Below are 17,765 nucleotides of genomic sequence, written 5' to 3'. Positions count from 1 at the left end.
TGAGATAAACGGCTACCACGACTTTCTTTGGTCTTAATAATTAAAAAACAAGTTAATTCTTACACTTGTATTACCACGCAGGTACCCTCAGAAAATATAAAAAAAATACAGCAGGTCTTTCCTAAAAAGTAAATTTATTTTTGGAACTGGAACAAGCAAATCGATCAACCTCAAAGCGATCATGTAAAAAAGAATATACAAAATTAAAAAAGACTGTTGTATCAAAACCGAAACAGCATTCTCTAGAAAATTAAAATATTAACCACCAGCTTGAGGCACAACATAAAAAAGAATTCTTCCTATTTGAAGCAAAACGCAGGAAACAAAAAAAAATATATGTAGTATATAAACTCATGTATGAAATATTTAAAAAAATGAAATGATGACAACTTAAGTTGATTTATCACATAGGGAAGCTGATTTTAGATTAGAGGAAAATTTAAAGATTCTAGCATACTCAGCTTGATCTTGTTGTCCGAAGTGTAATCAACAAGACTTTTAAGCCAATTCTGTGATTATTATTCATACATTGAGTCAGGTAAATGACTTCCTTTCCAATCATATTTACTACAGAATGCTAATAAAATTCTTCTTGCAAAAAGGAAGTATATTGATCGCTTCACACGAATATAATATACTTTTCCCAAAACTAAGCAAGAATACGTACACAACTCTGAACTTCAATTTTTGCAAATTAATGCATTCAGAATGATTTTTCAAATTCTTCTGCTAGTTTTAGCCTTTCAACTTTTTCTCGGAAGATTTTTAAACAAGGAAAGCATAAGAAATGTTGCAAAATTTCATGAGTATTTCTTCCCAGTTTAACAAAGAAACAAATTTTTATACAAAATCGAGGTAAATTTTGAATACCTGTATAACCAAGTTTATAAAAATTAATGTAGCCTGTACAGAGTTTATTAAATTCTTCAGTAAAAAAATAATCAGCGAAAATGCAACTCATACTGTCTGAACAGTTTTACATTTTCTTTTTTTCAGAATTTTTTCCATGTGTAAAAAAAAGTAACTGATCTTGGTTTCTTATGACCAATTTCACCGAAATCATTTCTTCTTTGAAATTAAAATCCCAAAATTAATCTTCAAATTTCAGTGAAAATACTAAAACAAAACTACTGCTATAAATTTAAACCTAAGTATGCGATTCCAAACAAAATCATTACATAACACGACACATACATGACATATAAAAAGGAGAACAAGGCAGAATTTTCACCAGCCTTTTGGGTGATAAAATTTGATTAAGTCACTGTAACAGGGATCTCCGCCGAAAATCTTTCAGGTCAGTAGGGCAAGGCGACAGAATCTTTCAGTTAAGTTGGGTCGTGCCATTTGTTTGAATCAAGGATTCCAGTCCAGCTTTAGCTTATCAGGAGGGCTCTCTGATGAGGCCTGACAACAGAGGAAAATAAATTCTAATCCTTTAGAGGCCTCAGATAAATTCGACACAAAATTTGGATCAAGTCTCCTTGAAAAGCATAGCTACGAATCCAGCACTTACTCAAGCTTTTCCGTTCACACTTAAGGCATCTCATTGATTTTGGCCCTCTAGAAATTTAAAATTTAAATCTCCCTCTGGGCGATGAGCCGTTAGAATTTTCAGCTCAAAAATCTATCTTACTTTGTTTTGGTCCCTTTTGACTAGGACAGTCCACAGATGGAGTTTAATCTGAAGTTTAAGACAATTTAAACCGCAATAAAGGTTTGGTAGTTTCATCATTGTAGTACACAGGCAGACAATAAAGCTCTTCAATGTGATGGCATGAGTCAATCAAAATGTTAAATTTCAAAAAATTTCCCAGAGCCTAAGTACATGCCATAACAAGTAAGTGCAAGTACCTAAGTCCCTGGAATCTGAGCAATGAGAGATGTTAAACGAGAATTTGAGTAGTCATGAATAAGGATTTTTCTTAAAATGTGACTTAAAAAGGCATAAAAATCGACAGTGAGGGATAATTTTTCGAATTGTCCTTTCCGCTTCCCGTCTTTTTTGAGCTCTAGTTGGCTTCTTTCAAGGAAATTACCTTTATAGGAGCACATTAAGATGTGTTCTGGTCCAGGCCAAAAGAGTTACATGGATACTTGAAATTTTTCACAAACCCAACGTTCAGTCTAAAGTTGAGCTACAATTACATTAACACCAGAAATCTATCATGATGCTTTGACGAAAACCTGCCCTTTCCAGTTTAGTGTTATACTTTCAAAATAGGTATTAACTAGAGCGGTGCTGAGAATATTAGAGTACTCACTTTTTGACTAGCTTGAATGGACAGAAAATATCAGTAAGACTGCAGTGGATAGCTTGAGAAACCTTGCCACCGGTTACCACACCATCTCACCCACAAAAATTCATGCTCCAATCACAGCTTTCCGAAACCTGACGGCTGGTAAAATGTGCAATTTCAGTACACAAGTCAAGAATAATAGAGTCTCTGCATGAAAAATAAAACCCTGGGTGAACAATAATGTGAGGGACTTGAATTGAAAGCACGCGGTTTTGCTTTAAAACAGATGAAAATAGACAGTAAACCAAATCTGATTCTCATAAATATCCACTGTCCTTCACAGACTTTCGATCGAAATTATTCCGTCTCAAAATTGGACAGAACAAATGAGATTTTTTGTGAGGTGTTGATGATTTTTCACTGAACCAAAAATGGCAACAATTTAAAATAGATAAAAACACACAAAAGAGAAAGGATGGAATGTCTTTACGGTGAGTCAATTATGCGCATCCAAGTATAGCATAGAGAAAAATGAACTCTATAAAGTAAGGAAAATTAGAAAAATCTGTAGAGAATCTCTGTGCTTCGGATCAATAGACACACTGCTTTTCAAAAAACACAGTGGGTGATGTTATTTATTTCGGTAGTACATACCATGGTTACTTCTGACTTGATCAAACGTATCTGTGATGCGGTACCGAGTTGAAAGAAACCATGTTATGCACTCTCACTGCAAATGATGTCAATCACTGTATTTACTTGAGGACAATATGATCCTTAACATTGAATTGATGAACAGCCCTATATCCTCAAGATTTGCTGAGATGATAAATTTTTAGTACAGCTAGACAATTTTGACAACAAAACGTAGGGATACAGGGTAAACGAATTATACCATTTGGGGAGAAGAGGAACTAAAGACACAAAAAAATAAAATAAACTAAAAACAAAAGATCAAATAGGATTGACTACAGTTCACTCTTCTTGGGTGAAACTGAACACCTTCGACAACACAACAAAACATACAATTCCAAACAGCCCAAAAAGATGAGAATAAGGTACACACCTGAAATCTATCGAAAAGCAGACAAATTTTCATACAGAGGAAATGGAAAACAAATTGAAAAATTTACCATTGGCACAAAAAAAATTAGTGATAGGAACCAAGGCAACATTTTCCATGACAAGAATTAACATTTTTCAGCGACAATCCATGTAATATTCTTAATCACCGAGGTAGGTAAAAACTTTAACTGCATCATAGATGGCTAAAGAACTTAGCCAATTTGCGCGCACTTTGTATCAAGAGATTAATGGCCCAGATAAGGAGGTAGCGGTGGAGTTTTCTCTTGGTTAGTCACCACAGTACAAAGGAGAACCACTCTCCCTACATCAAAATTATTAGTAATCGCCAAATATGCTTTTTCCATGAACTTTGCAATAAACTTAAACTAATAACCCACACAAGAATGTTAAAATCAACATTAATATAGGCAAAAGAGACAGAATTGGGAGATCCACACACCGATTGCAACGAGTAAGATTCGAATGAAAAAACCGCAATGGAAAATGATTAAACAAACCAAGTGTCCTCAATTGAAAAGCGGAGACTTTTAATGGTCAGTTCCTTAGACCGAAATAGAACTTTTGAGCTACATGAAATTTTTTCCCCTGAGCTCTTTGTAGGAGTGATACAGCAGACAGATCGTTGAAACTGATAGACACAGCAATAGACGAAAAAGACATAGGGAGTATGGAGCGGTCCTATTGGTTGAAATGAGTGGATCTTGTGGACTAAAGGGGTAAATGATGGACACACTATAGGGTCTTTCGTTAGCAGCTGTTAGTTAGTCTATTACCTACCACCTCGTTCGTTGCAACCACCCGCTTCCACCAATAGGATCCTTCCATATCCATTTTTCTTCTTTGAGTGCAGCTTTGTCTATCAATTTCAACAATCAGCCAGTAGCCTCTCCAAGTTTAGTACTTAAAATTGATATTTTTGAATTGAAGCATTATTTGTCAATCAAATGGTAAAACATTTAGATCACAAAAATTTTTTCACGCATTCTACCTGTTGTTAATCACAACAAAAAAAGAAACTGAAAAAAAGAAGATCACTAACTTTCCCTCTCCTCTTTAGTTTTTACTGTCTTTATGGCTAAGAAGGATAAAAACCCATGAAAACTCACGCATAGATTTTTAATTTTAAATGGATAAGATTTTAATAGTTTCTGCTTTAAGCGATTCAATTTCTTTAATTTTCAAAAGGACCTATACTTCCTAAAAATCGATAGAGGTAAAAAATATTAAGAAGCAAAAACAGTCCTATCTTGGGCTAAACAATCGATCCTTAGAAAATCTGAGATTCCAATTAGGACACCTTGTAAATGAAGCCTTATAAAATAAAAACAATGGATGATTCATTTGAAATACATTGCACATCTGTCGTTTTTGCAAATAGGGGTTCAAGTGCGTAAAGGAAGACAGGCATGAAAATGATGAGCTGATATAAGAGAGACCTTCAGCGATGGCAGAAACCAAAAACGCTTATGTCGAATTGAAATATTGCATGTTGCCTGATCATATTTTAGTTTCTGAAAGAAAACTTATTATTTTAATTCCTAAAAACTTCCAGGATATTTCTTCTCTATTGAGGAAACCCAGTGTGAAAAACAGAGATGTTCACATCACGTCATACCCATCAATGCTTCTTTCTGGGAACAGAAATACTTGTTACGAAGGGACTTTCGAAAATTTGCACTGAATTATTTTCTTCGTAAATTGTACTGAGTACATATTTCTGTTTGACAGAAAAAAGTACCTATAGTGTAATGTCAACATCTCTGTTTCTTAACTGAGAGTTTTTAACATCTATTCCCTTTCATTGCAACGTCATAGAAGTTTCTAGAAATATAGCATGTTCAGTTCTCTTTAAGAAACAATAAACAACAGCAAAAATTAGGAACCACCGCAACGGAAATAAGTGTTCTCGGAGTTATCCACCATGATTACATACAAAAATACAGTCTAAATTAGTGATCAAGGCAAAAATAGTGAAATGGAGACAGAACCACATAGAAAATCAGAAAAGTCTGCTGAAATAAATAAGTCAACGGAACAGGAAATGACAGGAGAAAATCGCCAAAAATTAAATTGTACAAAATACAGTCAAGAGTGAAAGAAGAACACAATTCAAAATCATAGGGATGAAATGAAAAAAAATAAGACCTGAAAATCAACTAAAAGAAAATGGTTAATCATGAAAAACCAACAATAAATAGAGTGAGCGAAGGAGCAGAGGAAAAAAGTAAAGGAAAAAACAAAAATTGTGGACATGATCGAAAAAATCTAATAGGCAACTGGCCGAGAAAGCAGTTGTATTATCTCTAAATTTGAAAAAAGAAGTGACACTTACCTCCTTTCAATATTCAGTTTGCTTCCTGTAAATAAAATCTTCACAGCTCTAAATAACAAAGATGAACAGAGCGGTTAAGAAGTCAAGACCCAGAGACGATTTTTAATTTTTTAAATTAATTCAATTCTCCTCAAGATGCTGATCGAAAGTCATCATTGCACCAACTTTTTCTACGTTGCACCGTTTTCTCATTATACGCCTTCACGGAATGCTTCAACTATTCGGCGATAAAGAGTCAAAAAGAACAGTGCATTTGAGAACAGGTCTGATGTGAATAAAGAAAAACGTAGCAAGTGTCTGTCTTCGAATCTATTCCCCAGTCTGGTCCATTTGACGTTCACTGTTTTTCTCCGACTTTCCTGTTCTTATGCTCCTCACGAATCCGATTTGGATGGTCAAGCAAAAAGGCGTGCTGAGTCCGAGATAAGACTGCCACTTGGTGCTGGAGTTATCCAGATTTCCTTGTTGACACACAGTCGGCTGTTCACTCGAGTGCTGAAATGAGGAATCTTTCTGACTCTTTATCGCCGAATAATTGAAGCGTTCCAGGCGTATTGTGCGAAAACGGTGCATCATAGAAGGTTGGCGCAATGGTGCCTTTGGATCATCATCTTGAGATGAATTTAATGCAATAAAAAAATTAAAAATCTATCGTAGTGCACTTTCCCATAAGGAGTGTGTGGGGTCTTTCGTTGTTTGTAACAACAAACCCATTCTTGAAAGCACTTAAAGATGACTTAACAACTTTTTCGTGACACTAGCATCATTTTCCCTGATATTCTCCAGTGCTCTTTATCTGTGGTAAACCTGCAGGATATTTTCATCAATGATAGAAAAAGGCAGCTGTGTATCATCGATAACTAAATTTTGAAAACACACATCTCAACCACAGCAACTCAAAATTGTTACTTTAACAGTCGTTTTTAAATTAAGTGAACGAACTTAACTGCTTAAAATTGTCTTTGATTGATTTCAATGGGGAATATTGTAGAAATTACCAAGAATTGGTGATAATTTCCTATCGTAAAGTTGTAAAAAAAATAAGACATAGATTCAAAATTCCGTCACTAAGATGCACTCAACAATAAAAGTTTCTTTGAAATGATATTTGTATATTGATGGCTGGAGTTGAATGAGTGCCTCAGGGGACATGGTGAGTATCTGGTCATAATATGAATTTTTGAAGAAAAATAACTGATGATTTCGAAAGAAATTTTCTTCACTCACTCTACAGAATTCACACAAAATTGCAAGACCAAATAATTATCAATTTTCCTCAACGAAAATAAGACATGATCAAAGATTTTTAAAGATGGCAATAGAGATGAATAATTAATTGACAACTTAGTTAGTTTCCTGATTCATTTCCTGATTATTTGCATCAACGCATTTGGCGTGACCTCTAGGAGGTTCACATGTTTCTTTCAAAGATGACTTTTCCAAAGTAGTTTGGTTAACCTCATTCGATGGTTATGGTTTTAAAGTATTATGCAAAATTAGAACTTGGGTATTTTTCAGATTGATTAAATGGGACATTATTCATGTTAGATGAATCGTCAAAGAACTTCCTTCCAAGAAATAAAAAAGTACTGAAAAAGTGCAAGGCTCTGTCACAAGTTTAACACAGGCAGAAATGCTTGCAGGAACCAAAGAAAAAATACCTGACTTATGAAATTTTTTCTGAACATCCTAAGTAAGGACTTCAAATAAGTATTCGGGCCATGAAATTCAATCTAACATCAGGTTCCTGATCTAATTTTGAAACTGAATATCACATTTAAAGAATACTCATGTTTCCTTCACCTCATTTGACGGCTTTGGTTGTCACACCGTTACACTCTATCAATTGAAAATCTAGCATTGACCCTTTGAGATGATTATGTACCACATTTCATTGTTGTACCCAGGGGCAACGAACTTAATCAGTTCATTACTGCGCCTGAGTAAATTTGTGTTTTTGATTTGACGTAGAGGCTGATCATTTCACATGAAGTTTAGGATGCTTAAACACTGTCACATCATGTCACTGTCACATTGGAGGCTGGAAAGAGAACAGCTGAGATATTTTTACGAACAAAACCGTACGTACACAATGCAAGAAGACAAAAAAATACTGACAAGATCATAAATGATTGATTAAACGCATAATCTCTTTCAGAATTAAATGTCATACCAGATCTTCAAAATCAAAGATGAGAGATAACAATAAAAATGAAATCTTTCAAAAAAAGAGGATAGCACAAGTGCTCTCTCAGCCAGTACGAACAACATCTCCAACATTAAAGACATTGAGAAACATGGACAGTGTTTTCATTGAAAATTGACACACACAAGAACAGATGGCAAGGCATTTATCAAAGTGGATTGGCGCAACTGTAGTTACCATGACAAAGATACGTAAAGATTATAGATTAATTTCACTTTCAAGAGGACATTTTCGGATGCAGAAAAATTTTACTTCATGTGAAATCCTAACTCAGACCTAGAAATAATTTTTAAAGATTTTTATGATCCTTTAAAATGACAATTGCAGATAAGAATTCAGAACTTCCCGTCTTTTTCCTATGCTCATGCGGAGGCAGAAGTAGGTTTCAAAACCTTCCACCCAGCCACAACTTTTGACTTGCGCAACTCAATATCCAGGCTAACTAAATTCTCTGTGTCATCCAAATAGCAAAGCACCCTAAAATTCCAATGCTGCAACTGATTTCATTCCCATTTATTCGAACTTGGCATTTCCTCTATAGCACTGGTCACACTTCTAAATGGGTCAGTTGCGCTGGTCACAGAATCCTGTTTGGGTGCTTTATTCTTGTAGATCAGCTAAAAATAATGAGATCTGTTCAGACAGCAACTTTCTATGTTGAATATTAACCAAGATATCGCATCTTGCAAAACTTGATTTAGGACGTCATCCACCGCAGTAGTACATAACATGATATGCACAACTGCGGTGAATAACGTCCAAAATCCAACTTTTCTGAGGATGATATCTCGGTTAATATTCAACGTGGAAAGTTGCTGTTTGGACAAATCTTATTATTTTTAGCTGATTTATAAGGATAAAGTGTCAAAGCACAATTCAGTGACCAGCGCAACTGAACCTTTCTGCATCATCAGTTACGAATAATTCATTTGTTTGTGTAATTACTCCTCACATGGCAAACACTGTGCAGTACTGTATGGAAACGCTTCAACATTTTTACACACACTTCATCTGAGTTTCAAAACGGAAGGTTACACAAATACCACTTTATTACAAAATTCCACCTGTGAACTTACAGTGAAACTAGAGTGTAAATTACTATTGCAATATTTTAATAAGGAAAACCAACTGCTTGAAAGGTATGTAGTTTTGTGCATTTCTCTCTGACTCTGAGGAAAATATTTTCTGGTAATGTCTTGCAACATTATTCTGTTAGTCTTCTTCAGAAAATAGAGCAGACATGAAACAACTGAACTCAAGTTTATGGTTTTCAATTTTCACAATTCCACAAGGGTCTAATGACTATAGCTACCGGAACTTTTTTTTTCCTACACAAAGCAAGTCGAGGAGGGTACAGGATATCTTCTCATGAGGAACAAGTAGCACTAAAGGTAATTGGTTATGTATGACACCATTTCAATTAATCCGTCTATTTGGCTAGAATTCACGCTGGGGCGTGTTTCTTGTGAGGCAAAATTTCAACTTTGGCTGTTATACTTAAAAATGAAAGATGTTTTGAGTAAATTTTTTCCTTGAAAAACTCAACATACAGCAAGTTTTGAGATCTGATTTGAAATAACTGGTAAAAACCTGGAAAGCACAAATTTCTCCAAAAATTCGATGGATTTGAAAACTCGACTTGGAACAAATTTGAGTTAAGGTGACGTCATTCACAGAATAATACCAAAGATGAAGTGGAACGAGCTAGATAAAATGTTCATAAAAGAGACAAAACAATCATTGAATAGTAATGAGATTTATTCATACAACTACATGTACACAGGGGTTGAACAGAATCTTAAAGAGATGTTCTTATCGTACAGCAAAATTCGACAGGGAAAAAAGGGGGAAGATAAAAGTAAAAATACATAATTGAGATGGGACGAGCCTGTCCTTTGAAGTTAAAACCATTAATCAGATAGAGACATGAAAATAAAAAGTTGGACAAAGAAAATTATGCTTTGCGCTACGAGAAACGTTCAATTCAAGACTTTTCATGAAGGCAAAAATAAAATAAAAGAGCAAAAAAAGACACACAGTTACAACTGAAACAAAAACCCGGAGAGAGGGTGGGTATCATTAAAATACTGACTCTTCTGACCCTAACCTCAGAGAAATAAAAAACAGATTACCCGATCTAAATTAAGGCCCAAATAATTCATACAACACCACCCGATCGAGTACTGTGCTTAATACAATTAAAAATTTTGAGAGCTTTGAAAATAAACAAACTGCTTCTTGGGTACTTCTCTGGCATCAGGGCTACTAAAACATTTTGGTACGAAACTATAGATACACAATCTTCTATAGATAGAGAAAGAAATTAAGTATAGAAAATAATTAGTCACAGTTGAAAATGCTGGTCAAAGGTGACTTCGATGAATTGACTACCGTGGGTGAACAAAGATATAATGGGATCTTTAAAGTGAGGTATATTGAAAACGTTTATTAATCAACAGATGAAGAGAAGAAATTAAGCCTTGTCTGTAAAAATGATGGATATTCCATTTAAAATACATCAAGGTTGGTCATTTTTGAAACAAGGCTACCAATTCTCTTCTGTTCAAAGCTCTCACAGAAATTAAATCTTACAAATTAGGGGGGAAAAAACTTACACATCAGAATGAGGCTCCTGTCTACTCGAGGATCAAACCTGCGATGAGACTTTTGAAAACCATGCGAGCAAATAAAATTTAGATTTATCATTCAGAAGTGAGCTACATCGGTTGGAGTGATCTCTACTACCAGCGAAAAAAAAATTAAGAATGGGTAATTTTCCTTCACGTCCGAACAATGAGCGACAAGTCGAGAGTAAGATGGAGAGCCTTTTCTTGCATACTCTTGAAAATAAACGGAGACAAAATGGCTTGAACACTGTTAAACACACGGCAAAAATAATAATAATAAGAGTTACAAATAGACAAAGGAAATCAATGTTATTCATGAGAAGAAACTACGAAATCAAGACAACTTTTAAATATTTTACGTTTCACAGCCTCACTGATTTGGAAAAAACTAACAAAAAAGAGAAAACCACATACACAAAATTTAAAATTTGCACACTTTAAATGATACATTTTAATGCCTATATTATCTATTTAAAAAATGACAAAATATAATAAAAGCTATGAAAAGTCAACGACTTAAACAAACAACACTGATGAGACAGGTGACATATGAAACTTCAAGGACAGGCTCGAAACAAATCCCTCGAAAAAAAAAAACAAAAAAATTGAAAATAAAGGGGAGAAAAGATCCTTCCTCATGTTTGAAGAACAGCTAACAACTTTTCAATGGTAAGATGGGCGGTTGTAAACTTAGACGAAACAAAATACTTACGTAGTCGAGGGATTAAAAGATACCAAGTTATCGGTAAAGCTTACCTATAAAGAGGATACATCGATTGCATGGAGAACAAATATAAAAGGAGCCTGACTTTCAACTTAGGTAGATGTGTATTTATATTCGTGTGTATTTATAAAAATCTTACGAGTAGTAAAACAACTTAAGTCTAAAGAGATTGAGGAAAAAAAATAAAGTGAACTGGCGGAGAGTAGACATACATAAAAAATTATCAGAGGAGACGACAAAATAGGGCATAACTTTGAAAAAAAAAAAAAAAAAGGTTTTTAAAGAGCATAAACAAATCCTGATAGCGAACTTGTTCGAGCTCTAGCAGACAAACAATCTCAGCAGATGAGAACAACGGATTCAGGCTGGTTGCAGAGGCAGCGCAAAAATAGTGAGATAATTACGGCATCAATTTTAGACCAATACGAATGAATGAGTTAGAAATTTAGATACATACAAAAAATGGATTCAGTATTACAAGTCAACGAAGAGGCTTAGTTCGACTGGAGTCAGCAGCTTGCTAACGCATTATGGCGACACCTGTCAGAGGAACATAAAACAAAACAATTCCGCTTTGCGGTGACATATGCTAGGCAATCTGTGGAAGGCTTAATTTAACGCTAAAACTACTTACACCTAAAGACCTACAAGTGTTCTCCGCTCAAAGGAGCAGAAATGAAATTCATGATGCAATACAAAACTCTTGCACAGCAATATTAAGATAAAAAGTGCCCGAATCAAAAGAAGAGTTGAAACAAGACTGGTTGCATGTGGAATCGTACAAAACCGTGCTTGCTTTGCTGAGAAATTCATACCTATTCAAATACTGAACACAGGGGTTGATATATTATTTCTATTCATGATTTAGCAGATTGCAGGTGGCTGACGGAAATATACCATCTAATTCTACCAATTTATTTTCAATTTTTCTGATACTGAAAAGTTAATTCTTAGCGTACTTCTGTTAAAAAACATGGCCGAGTGTTCACAAGATCGAAAAAACAAAAACTTTAGATTCAGATGGAAATTTTTGAGGTGGACCGAGTAAAATGTTACATTACCTCAAAGTACGAATATGTTAATGTAAAAGACTATCAACCCCTGCCAAAGATAAGCGAGCCTTTCTCTCGGGCGTACGAATTATTGAAAAGAAAAAAAAATAAAATAAAAAAACAAAGAAACAGAATTCCTTTACAACCCCTCAAAGTATATAAAGAATAAGACATGACAAATTGAAACCCTGAGCAGATTTCTTAAACTTCAGTACCATGTGATTACAAAAATCTCATTTCCAAAAATAATTAAATGCGATTACATATTGATGAAATAGTATGATTGCAGACCAGTTGATAAATCAAAAACGGTAATCTCAAAAGAGGACAGGAAAAGTTAATTTAAACGTCAAAACCCAAAATTGCAAATACGTAGTGAGAAACATCAGTCGAGATTTCGGAAAAATCAGGTTGAAATAAAAATCTAACTGTTAGAAACACTAATGCAAGGGTGCAGCTTGCTTAAAAGAAATAATTTCGGCAGCTTGACCGAAACATGCGTTTTGAAACCACTTGGCTGCTAAGATATCAATGGCAAATTCTAGCAGAGCTTTGAATCAGTATCGATGAAGCCAGAAAAAAGGGAGGCCGATTGGTTATGTACTCTGCAACCATTGTTAAAAACCACAAATTAGCCAATGTTTATTGTTGTTTCAAAACGTTTCTTTGAAAAAAAGCCGGTGCCCTTGCGGAAGTGTGAATAACAGAGAATAAAAGCGATTCTACTCACCAGTTCATGAGCTATCAGCCTGCGGATAGTTAGGGTAGCTTGAATAGGGGAACTGCGGTGGGCCAGGTTGTTGTTGCGCCTGAGGATTGCTGTAGAATGATGGTTGGTAGCTCATTCCGTACTGCGGCTGACCGTAAGCACCCATCTGTGGCTGAGGGGCTGCAGCCGCTGGCTGCGTGCTGACTACTGGAGCAGTTGCAGCGGCGGCTTGTTGCTGGAAAAGGCAACGACAAGTATAAATACGGATGTCTTACAAAGTTTCAAATTCTAACACTACAACTCTTTGGGTATCTTTCACATTATTTGTTCAAGTCCTCAAATTTTCTAGATTTAGTTGATCCAGATTACACAGTATTCTATCTATGATACTGTCTCTCAACAGTTTACAACTCAACCAATTTGCTCCGGTTTGGATTCTTAGTAGCTAGATACTGATGACCAAAATGTAAAACAACGTATCTCCGTTTGCAAAGTTGCAGACTTTTTACTGTACTTGATTTTTTTTTTTTTTTGAAAAACTAGTCGACGTAACTTCTTAAGAGCTACCTTGATTTTTCTTCTCTTGAGTTTTAAGAAATAAAGTTTGCTACTTTTACTTAAAAAAAAAAGCGAAAATTTTGAATCACTGCAATAAAGATCCAAATGTGTGTACTTTGGCCATCAATAAGTAAGACCAAAGATAAAAACATGTAAAAAGTTTCCATGGATTCCAAAATTTCTGGTCTTTTCCATGGCTTGTCAATGTTGTTTGGGACATGTATCTCATGAAAATGCTGAGATGAATGCTGTGGAAGGGAGGTAATGGCATTTTTTGGTTGAAAGAGAGGATTTCAACGTTCTGCAGCTAACTTTTATGGGCTGGACAAAAAATCCAAACTTGTCTAGGTTATCAATGACTTCTCAAGAATTTGCCATTGTGAAAAATGAAGCATGCAAGGATGGAGATTGAGGCTTGCTGGAAGATCATCTTATGTTGCAGAGGAGCCTAAAATGACGATTATTATTTTAACAGAAAACTCACCTTAGCTTTAATTTGAGCTTCGATAACTTCAGCTTCCTTGATTTTGCCTATAGATCTGTAGTATTCAGCCCATTGGACACTGTAATCTGCTTGTCCATTTTGACTTTGGAATCCAGATGACTGTTGCACCTGCTGTTGAGGTTGAGCGGCAGGCGTGTCTGAACTTCCACCCATAGCCGCCTACATAGAAAAAGGAAACAAGATAACAGGATTTTAATACACATTTTAAAATGCGATTTGTTTTGAGTAGAGGTTAATTTCTAAGATGAAAAATTTTGAGGCGATATAAGTTTAGTTTGCAGCTGACAAAGTCATCTGAACTAAATAAACAAAGCTCTATAAGAAGTGTTTTTTCTTTCTTTCCTTTCTCCCCCTTTTTATAATTGATTGGCAGGTCAAAATATTGCTCTCAGAACGTTAGAGGTGATAAGTTCGAACTTTCATCAAAAAAATCAGCAGGTGTTTTCATCATGCAAGCAAATATCCAATTGTTAACTCAAAAATAACTCTCTGATTTAGTGAGAGCTGTCGCAAAAAGGTATTAACTGGAGGGCAAGGGCTGTCAACTTTGCACTAAAAGATTCAAACTTGATTTTCCCTTTGAACATCACAGAAGGGATTCACCACTTCATTTAATTCGATCAAATGGTAAAAATTACATTGTCCCTATTACGGTACGACCTCGATTTATTGGATTTCATGGGACCGGAGGATCGACCCGTTAAATCCCGGAATCCGTTAAATCGCGGAATCCGTTAAATCGCGATCCGATAATTCGAGGTCTTACTGTAATACTAATAATCAGGAAAAATTTCTATCTGTCGCTTTGGAGTGAAGTGTCCATGCCCCCAAAAAATACAATTTGGACTAAAAAAAAAAGAGAAAAAAACCGAGCTAAAACTAAAATATTCTTTGTATTACAAGAGGGTGTCTACAAAAATTTCATTTTGGATTTTCCTGAAATTTAAAATTAAGTGTCCTTAATTTTTCTGCAAACAAATTGACACTTGCTGGATTCCGTGAACCAAAATATTCAGATAATGGAATCACTTGTTTCATTTTTGCGTGCGCTTGCATGCAGCTGAAAAATACTCGATGCAAACGGAATTTCCTGATGCAAGACAGAATGTCCTGGTGACATTAAACTTCCTGTTATAATCCACTTTATAGTAACGTAGACACCCTGCACATTAAACATACTGCCCAAGTGCTACAGCCTTCACAGCCAAATAACAGGAAATTACAAAAGCAGAGACTCATTTAAAGAAAGAGAGCAATGTATGATCTACGGTAGGATCCATCACTCTCACCTTATTATGTTTAGCCTGCATTTCAACCATCTCAGCCTCTTTGATGAGTCCGACCGAGCGATAGTACATGGCCCACTGTTGGCTGTAGTCGGGCGTGCCGGTCGCAGGGTTGACTGGGACATTTGAGTTCGACGACTGGTCACCGGTACCGCCTTGCCATGGTTGCTGCTGTTGTTGCTGTTGCTGTCCAGGGAATCCGGGCGCGCCCCAGCTCCCTTGGTTGAACTGAGGGCCACCGGGACCACCGCCTATCGGGTAACCGGTGGGTGGACCGCCGTTCATTGCGCCGCTGTTCGGTGCGCTACCCATTCCGTTGAAACTGCCAGGAGGCTGAAAAAAAATAACGTGAAAATTAATGCAAGTGAAAGAGAAGAGAGTGAATTATCGAATGGTCTGACAGCTTACCGAAAAATTCGATCTTTCTAAATGGCATGGGGATTGAATTCAGATTCAGGGGATTGATTCAGATTTGAAAAAGACTTCTGTTGAGAACAGACATGATTCACAATGCTAGAGGAAACAGTTATCCTTGAACTATTTGTCTCTCATAATTTAGCTATATCAGCAGAAAAATAGAATGAATAAATGGGGGGGGAAAAAAAAAAAGAAGGTCTTCGAAGCATTGCACCGAGATGGGTACAAAAGTGCTAATTAAAAGTTAATGTGATACCGTATACACGGCACTCCAGATTTTGAGAGGGTCCAAAAATCAAAAACAAATTCCCGTGTAACCAATACGTGCCCCAGTGGTTTGTTTCGCTGGCATTGTTGATTAGTACCTGGTGGGTATGCAATTTCCATAAGTTTCACAGATAAACCGCAAAATATTGCAAACCAAATTCATTCCAGTTGGTGGACTTGAGAGGGACTTGCCAAGAAAAAGAGATTAGATACTTACCATTCCAAGTTTTTCCGCGATGACATTCTTTGCTCTCTCGATTTGTTCTGGTGTTCCTCGGATGATGAAGGTTTTTTCATTAGGGTTAGGCTGGTTTCTGCGATCGATCTCACAATGAGCTCCAGTTTGCTGGTTGATCTGCCTAATCGTTTCTCCACCTACACGACAACAAAAAATTACATTTGATGAGTTACCATGATTGTTCAAGATGAAAGCAAGGCGAAATACATGATCAACAAAAATGGTGAAAATAAAACGAAGAGAGGAAGACATATCGACGGTGAAAGTCGGCAATCACATAACTCGGTTTGCGACGTTGCAGACTTCCTGTCATACTTTATTTTTTAGATGGAAAACTACTCAACGGCAATTCTTTAAAACTGTCATGATTTTTCTTCTCAATGCGAAGAAAATTCTGCAAAAACTTCAAGAAATAATATCAATTTGTTCTCCTTAGAGAAAATGACGTAGAGGCGGAGATTTTCAGACATCGCAAACGAGTTATGTGATTGCCGACTTTCACCGTCGATATTTCATATCTCAGCAGAACTCCATACTCTATCAGATGTTTCAAAATTTTCTCTAATTTTTTGAACTGTGGAATCCCTCCATTTTTTTTTCACAGGTGGAACAAGGACTCAAACGTGTGATTTTCAGAGACTGAGCTCTTGTCTTCTGATTTTTTAACTAATTCCTTGGACCACTGCAAATCCCTGATTGTTGGGCATAAAAGTAACATTTCCTGTGATAAAAATATCTTCCAACATTCGAAATTTCGAGGAAAGAATTTTTTATCCTTCTTTCTTTCTTCTTTCAAAGGAAACACCACGGGGAATGTTAAAACATCAGTCACGAAAAATTTCTGCTTGCTTCACCATATATTTCATGTACCTCTGTATGTTTTGATCTCCACTAGAGCCGTAGTTAGTGCTGCACTGAAGAACATAGATATGTCACTTGAATACATCGCTTTGAAACAATTTTATTAGAACTCAGAACAACTGCTAAAATGGAATGCTAGTAATAAATACCTTTTCCGATGATGACACCACATTTGGAAGCAGGAACAGAAAGAGTAGTTTCTTGTTTGTCGCCACCACCTCTACCGTCCCAGTCTCGGCTGTTGCGATCACGATCCCGGCCCCCGCCGCGCTGATCGTTCCTGCCACCTCGGCCTCGTCCACCTTCACTATCCCTTCGCTGAAACAGTGATCTCACAAATGAGAATCATACATCTTGCATTTCATGCAATAACACAGGTGTATCTCCTTCAAAGTGATGAGGAATAATTTTAAAAAATTTAAATCTTACTACAGTCAGTTCAGCCTGCCTATAATAAACTCGAACATGGCGATAAAATTTCAGTTTCCCTAGAACTCCAATAAAGAGTTTCATACAACGATTAGAGTCTTTGCTTCCCCCAAATTCGCCACAAGCGAGTTGAACAGTAACGAGGAATGGGTCATTTGACAAAAAGTAAGCCTATCACTCCACGGTGACAAGTTTTCTTGAATTTCTAAATTCCCTGATATTTCCATA

The 17,765-nt window shown here is 36.0% G+C and overlaps 1 protein-coding gene across 6 annotated transcripts in view; it reads right to left on the bottom strand.

Annotated features, from left to right (window-relative positions):
• Nucleotides 1-117: 117 nt before the first annotated feature.
• Psi (P-element somatic inhibitor) overlaps nt 118-17,765 on the bottom strand; it is a 38,326-nt gene continuing 20,678 nt past the window's right edge. For 4 of the 6 annotated variants that reach the window (XM_072304278.1, XM_019050007.2, XM_072304279.1 and 1 more), the window contains 6 exons: nt 17,258-17,426; nt 16,227-16,384; nt 15,329-15,658; nt 14,019-14,198; nt 12,998-13,211; nt 9,605-11,755 (listed from right to left, as the gene is read on the bottom strand). In XM_072304278.1, coding sequence (XP_072160379.1) covers nt 13,002-13,211; nt 14,019-14,198; nt 15,329-15,658; nt 16,227-16,384; nt 17,258-17,426 — 1,047 coding nt within the window. In that variant the 3' untranslated portion in view covers nt 9,605-11,755; nt 12,998-13,001. Of the gene's footprint in view, nt 1,408-2,264; nt 2,400-9,604; nt 11,756-12,997; nt 13,212-14,018; nt 14,199-15,328; nt 15,659-16,226; nt 16,385-17,257; nt 17,427-17,765 lie in introns of those variants that run through there. The other 2 variants (XR_002009307.2, XM_019050008.2) reach the window with 2 other exon arrangements.

Source organism: Bemisia tabaci, chromosome 9, assembly GCF_918797505.1.
Source record: "Bemisia tabaci chromosome 9, PGI_BMITA_v3".
Classification (NCBI taxonomy): Eukaryota; Metazoa; Arthropoda; class Insecta; order Hemiptera; family Aleyrodidae; genus Bemisia; species Bemisia tabaci.
Note: the sequence above shows the minus strand (reverse complement) of the source record. Positions and strands in the feature narration are given on the sequence as shown.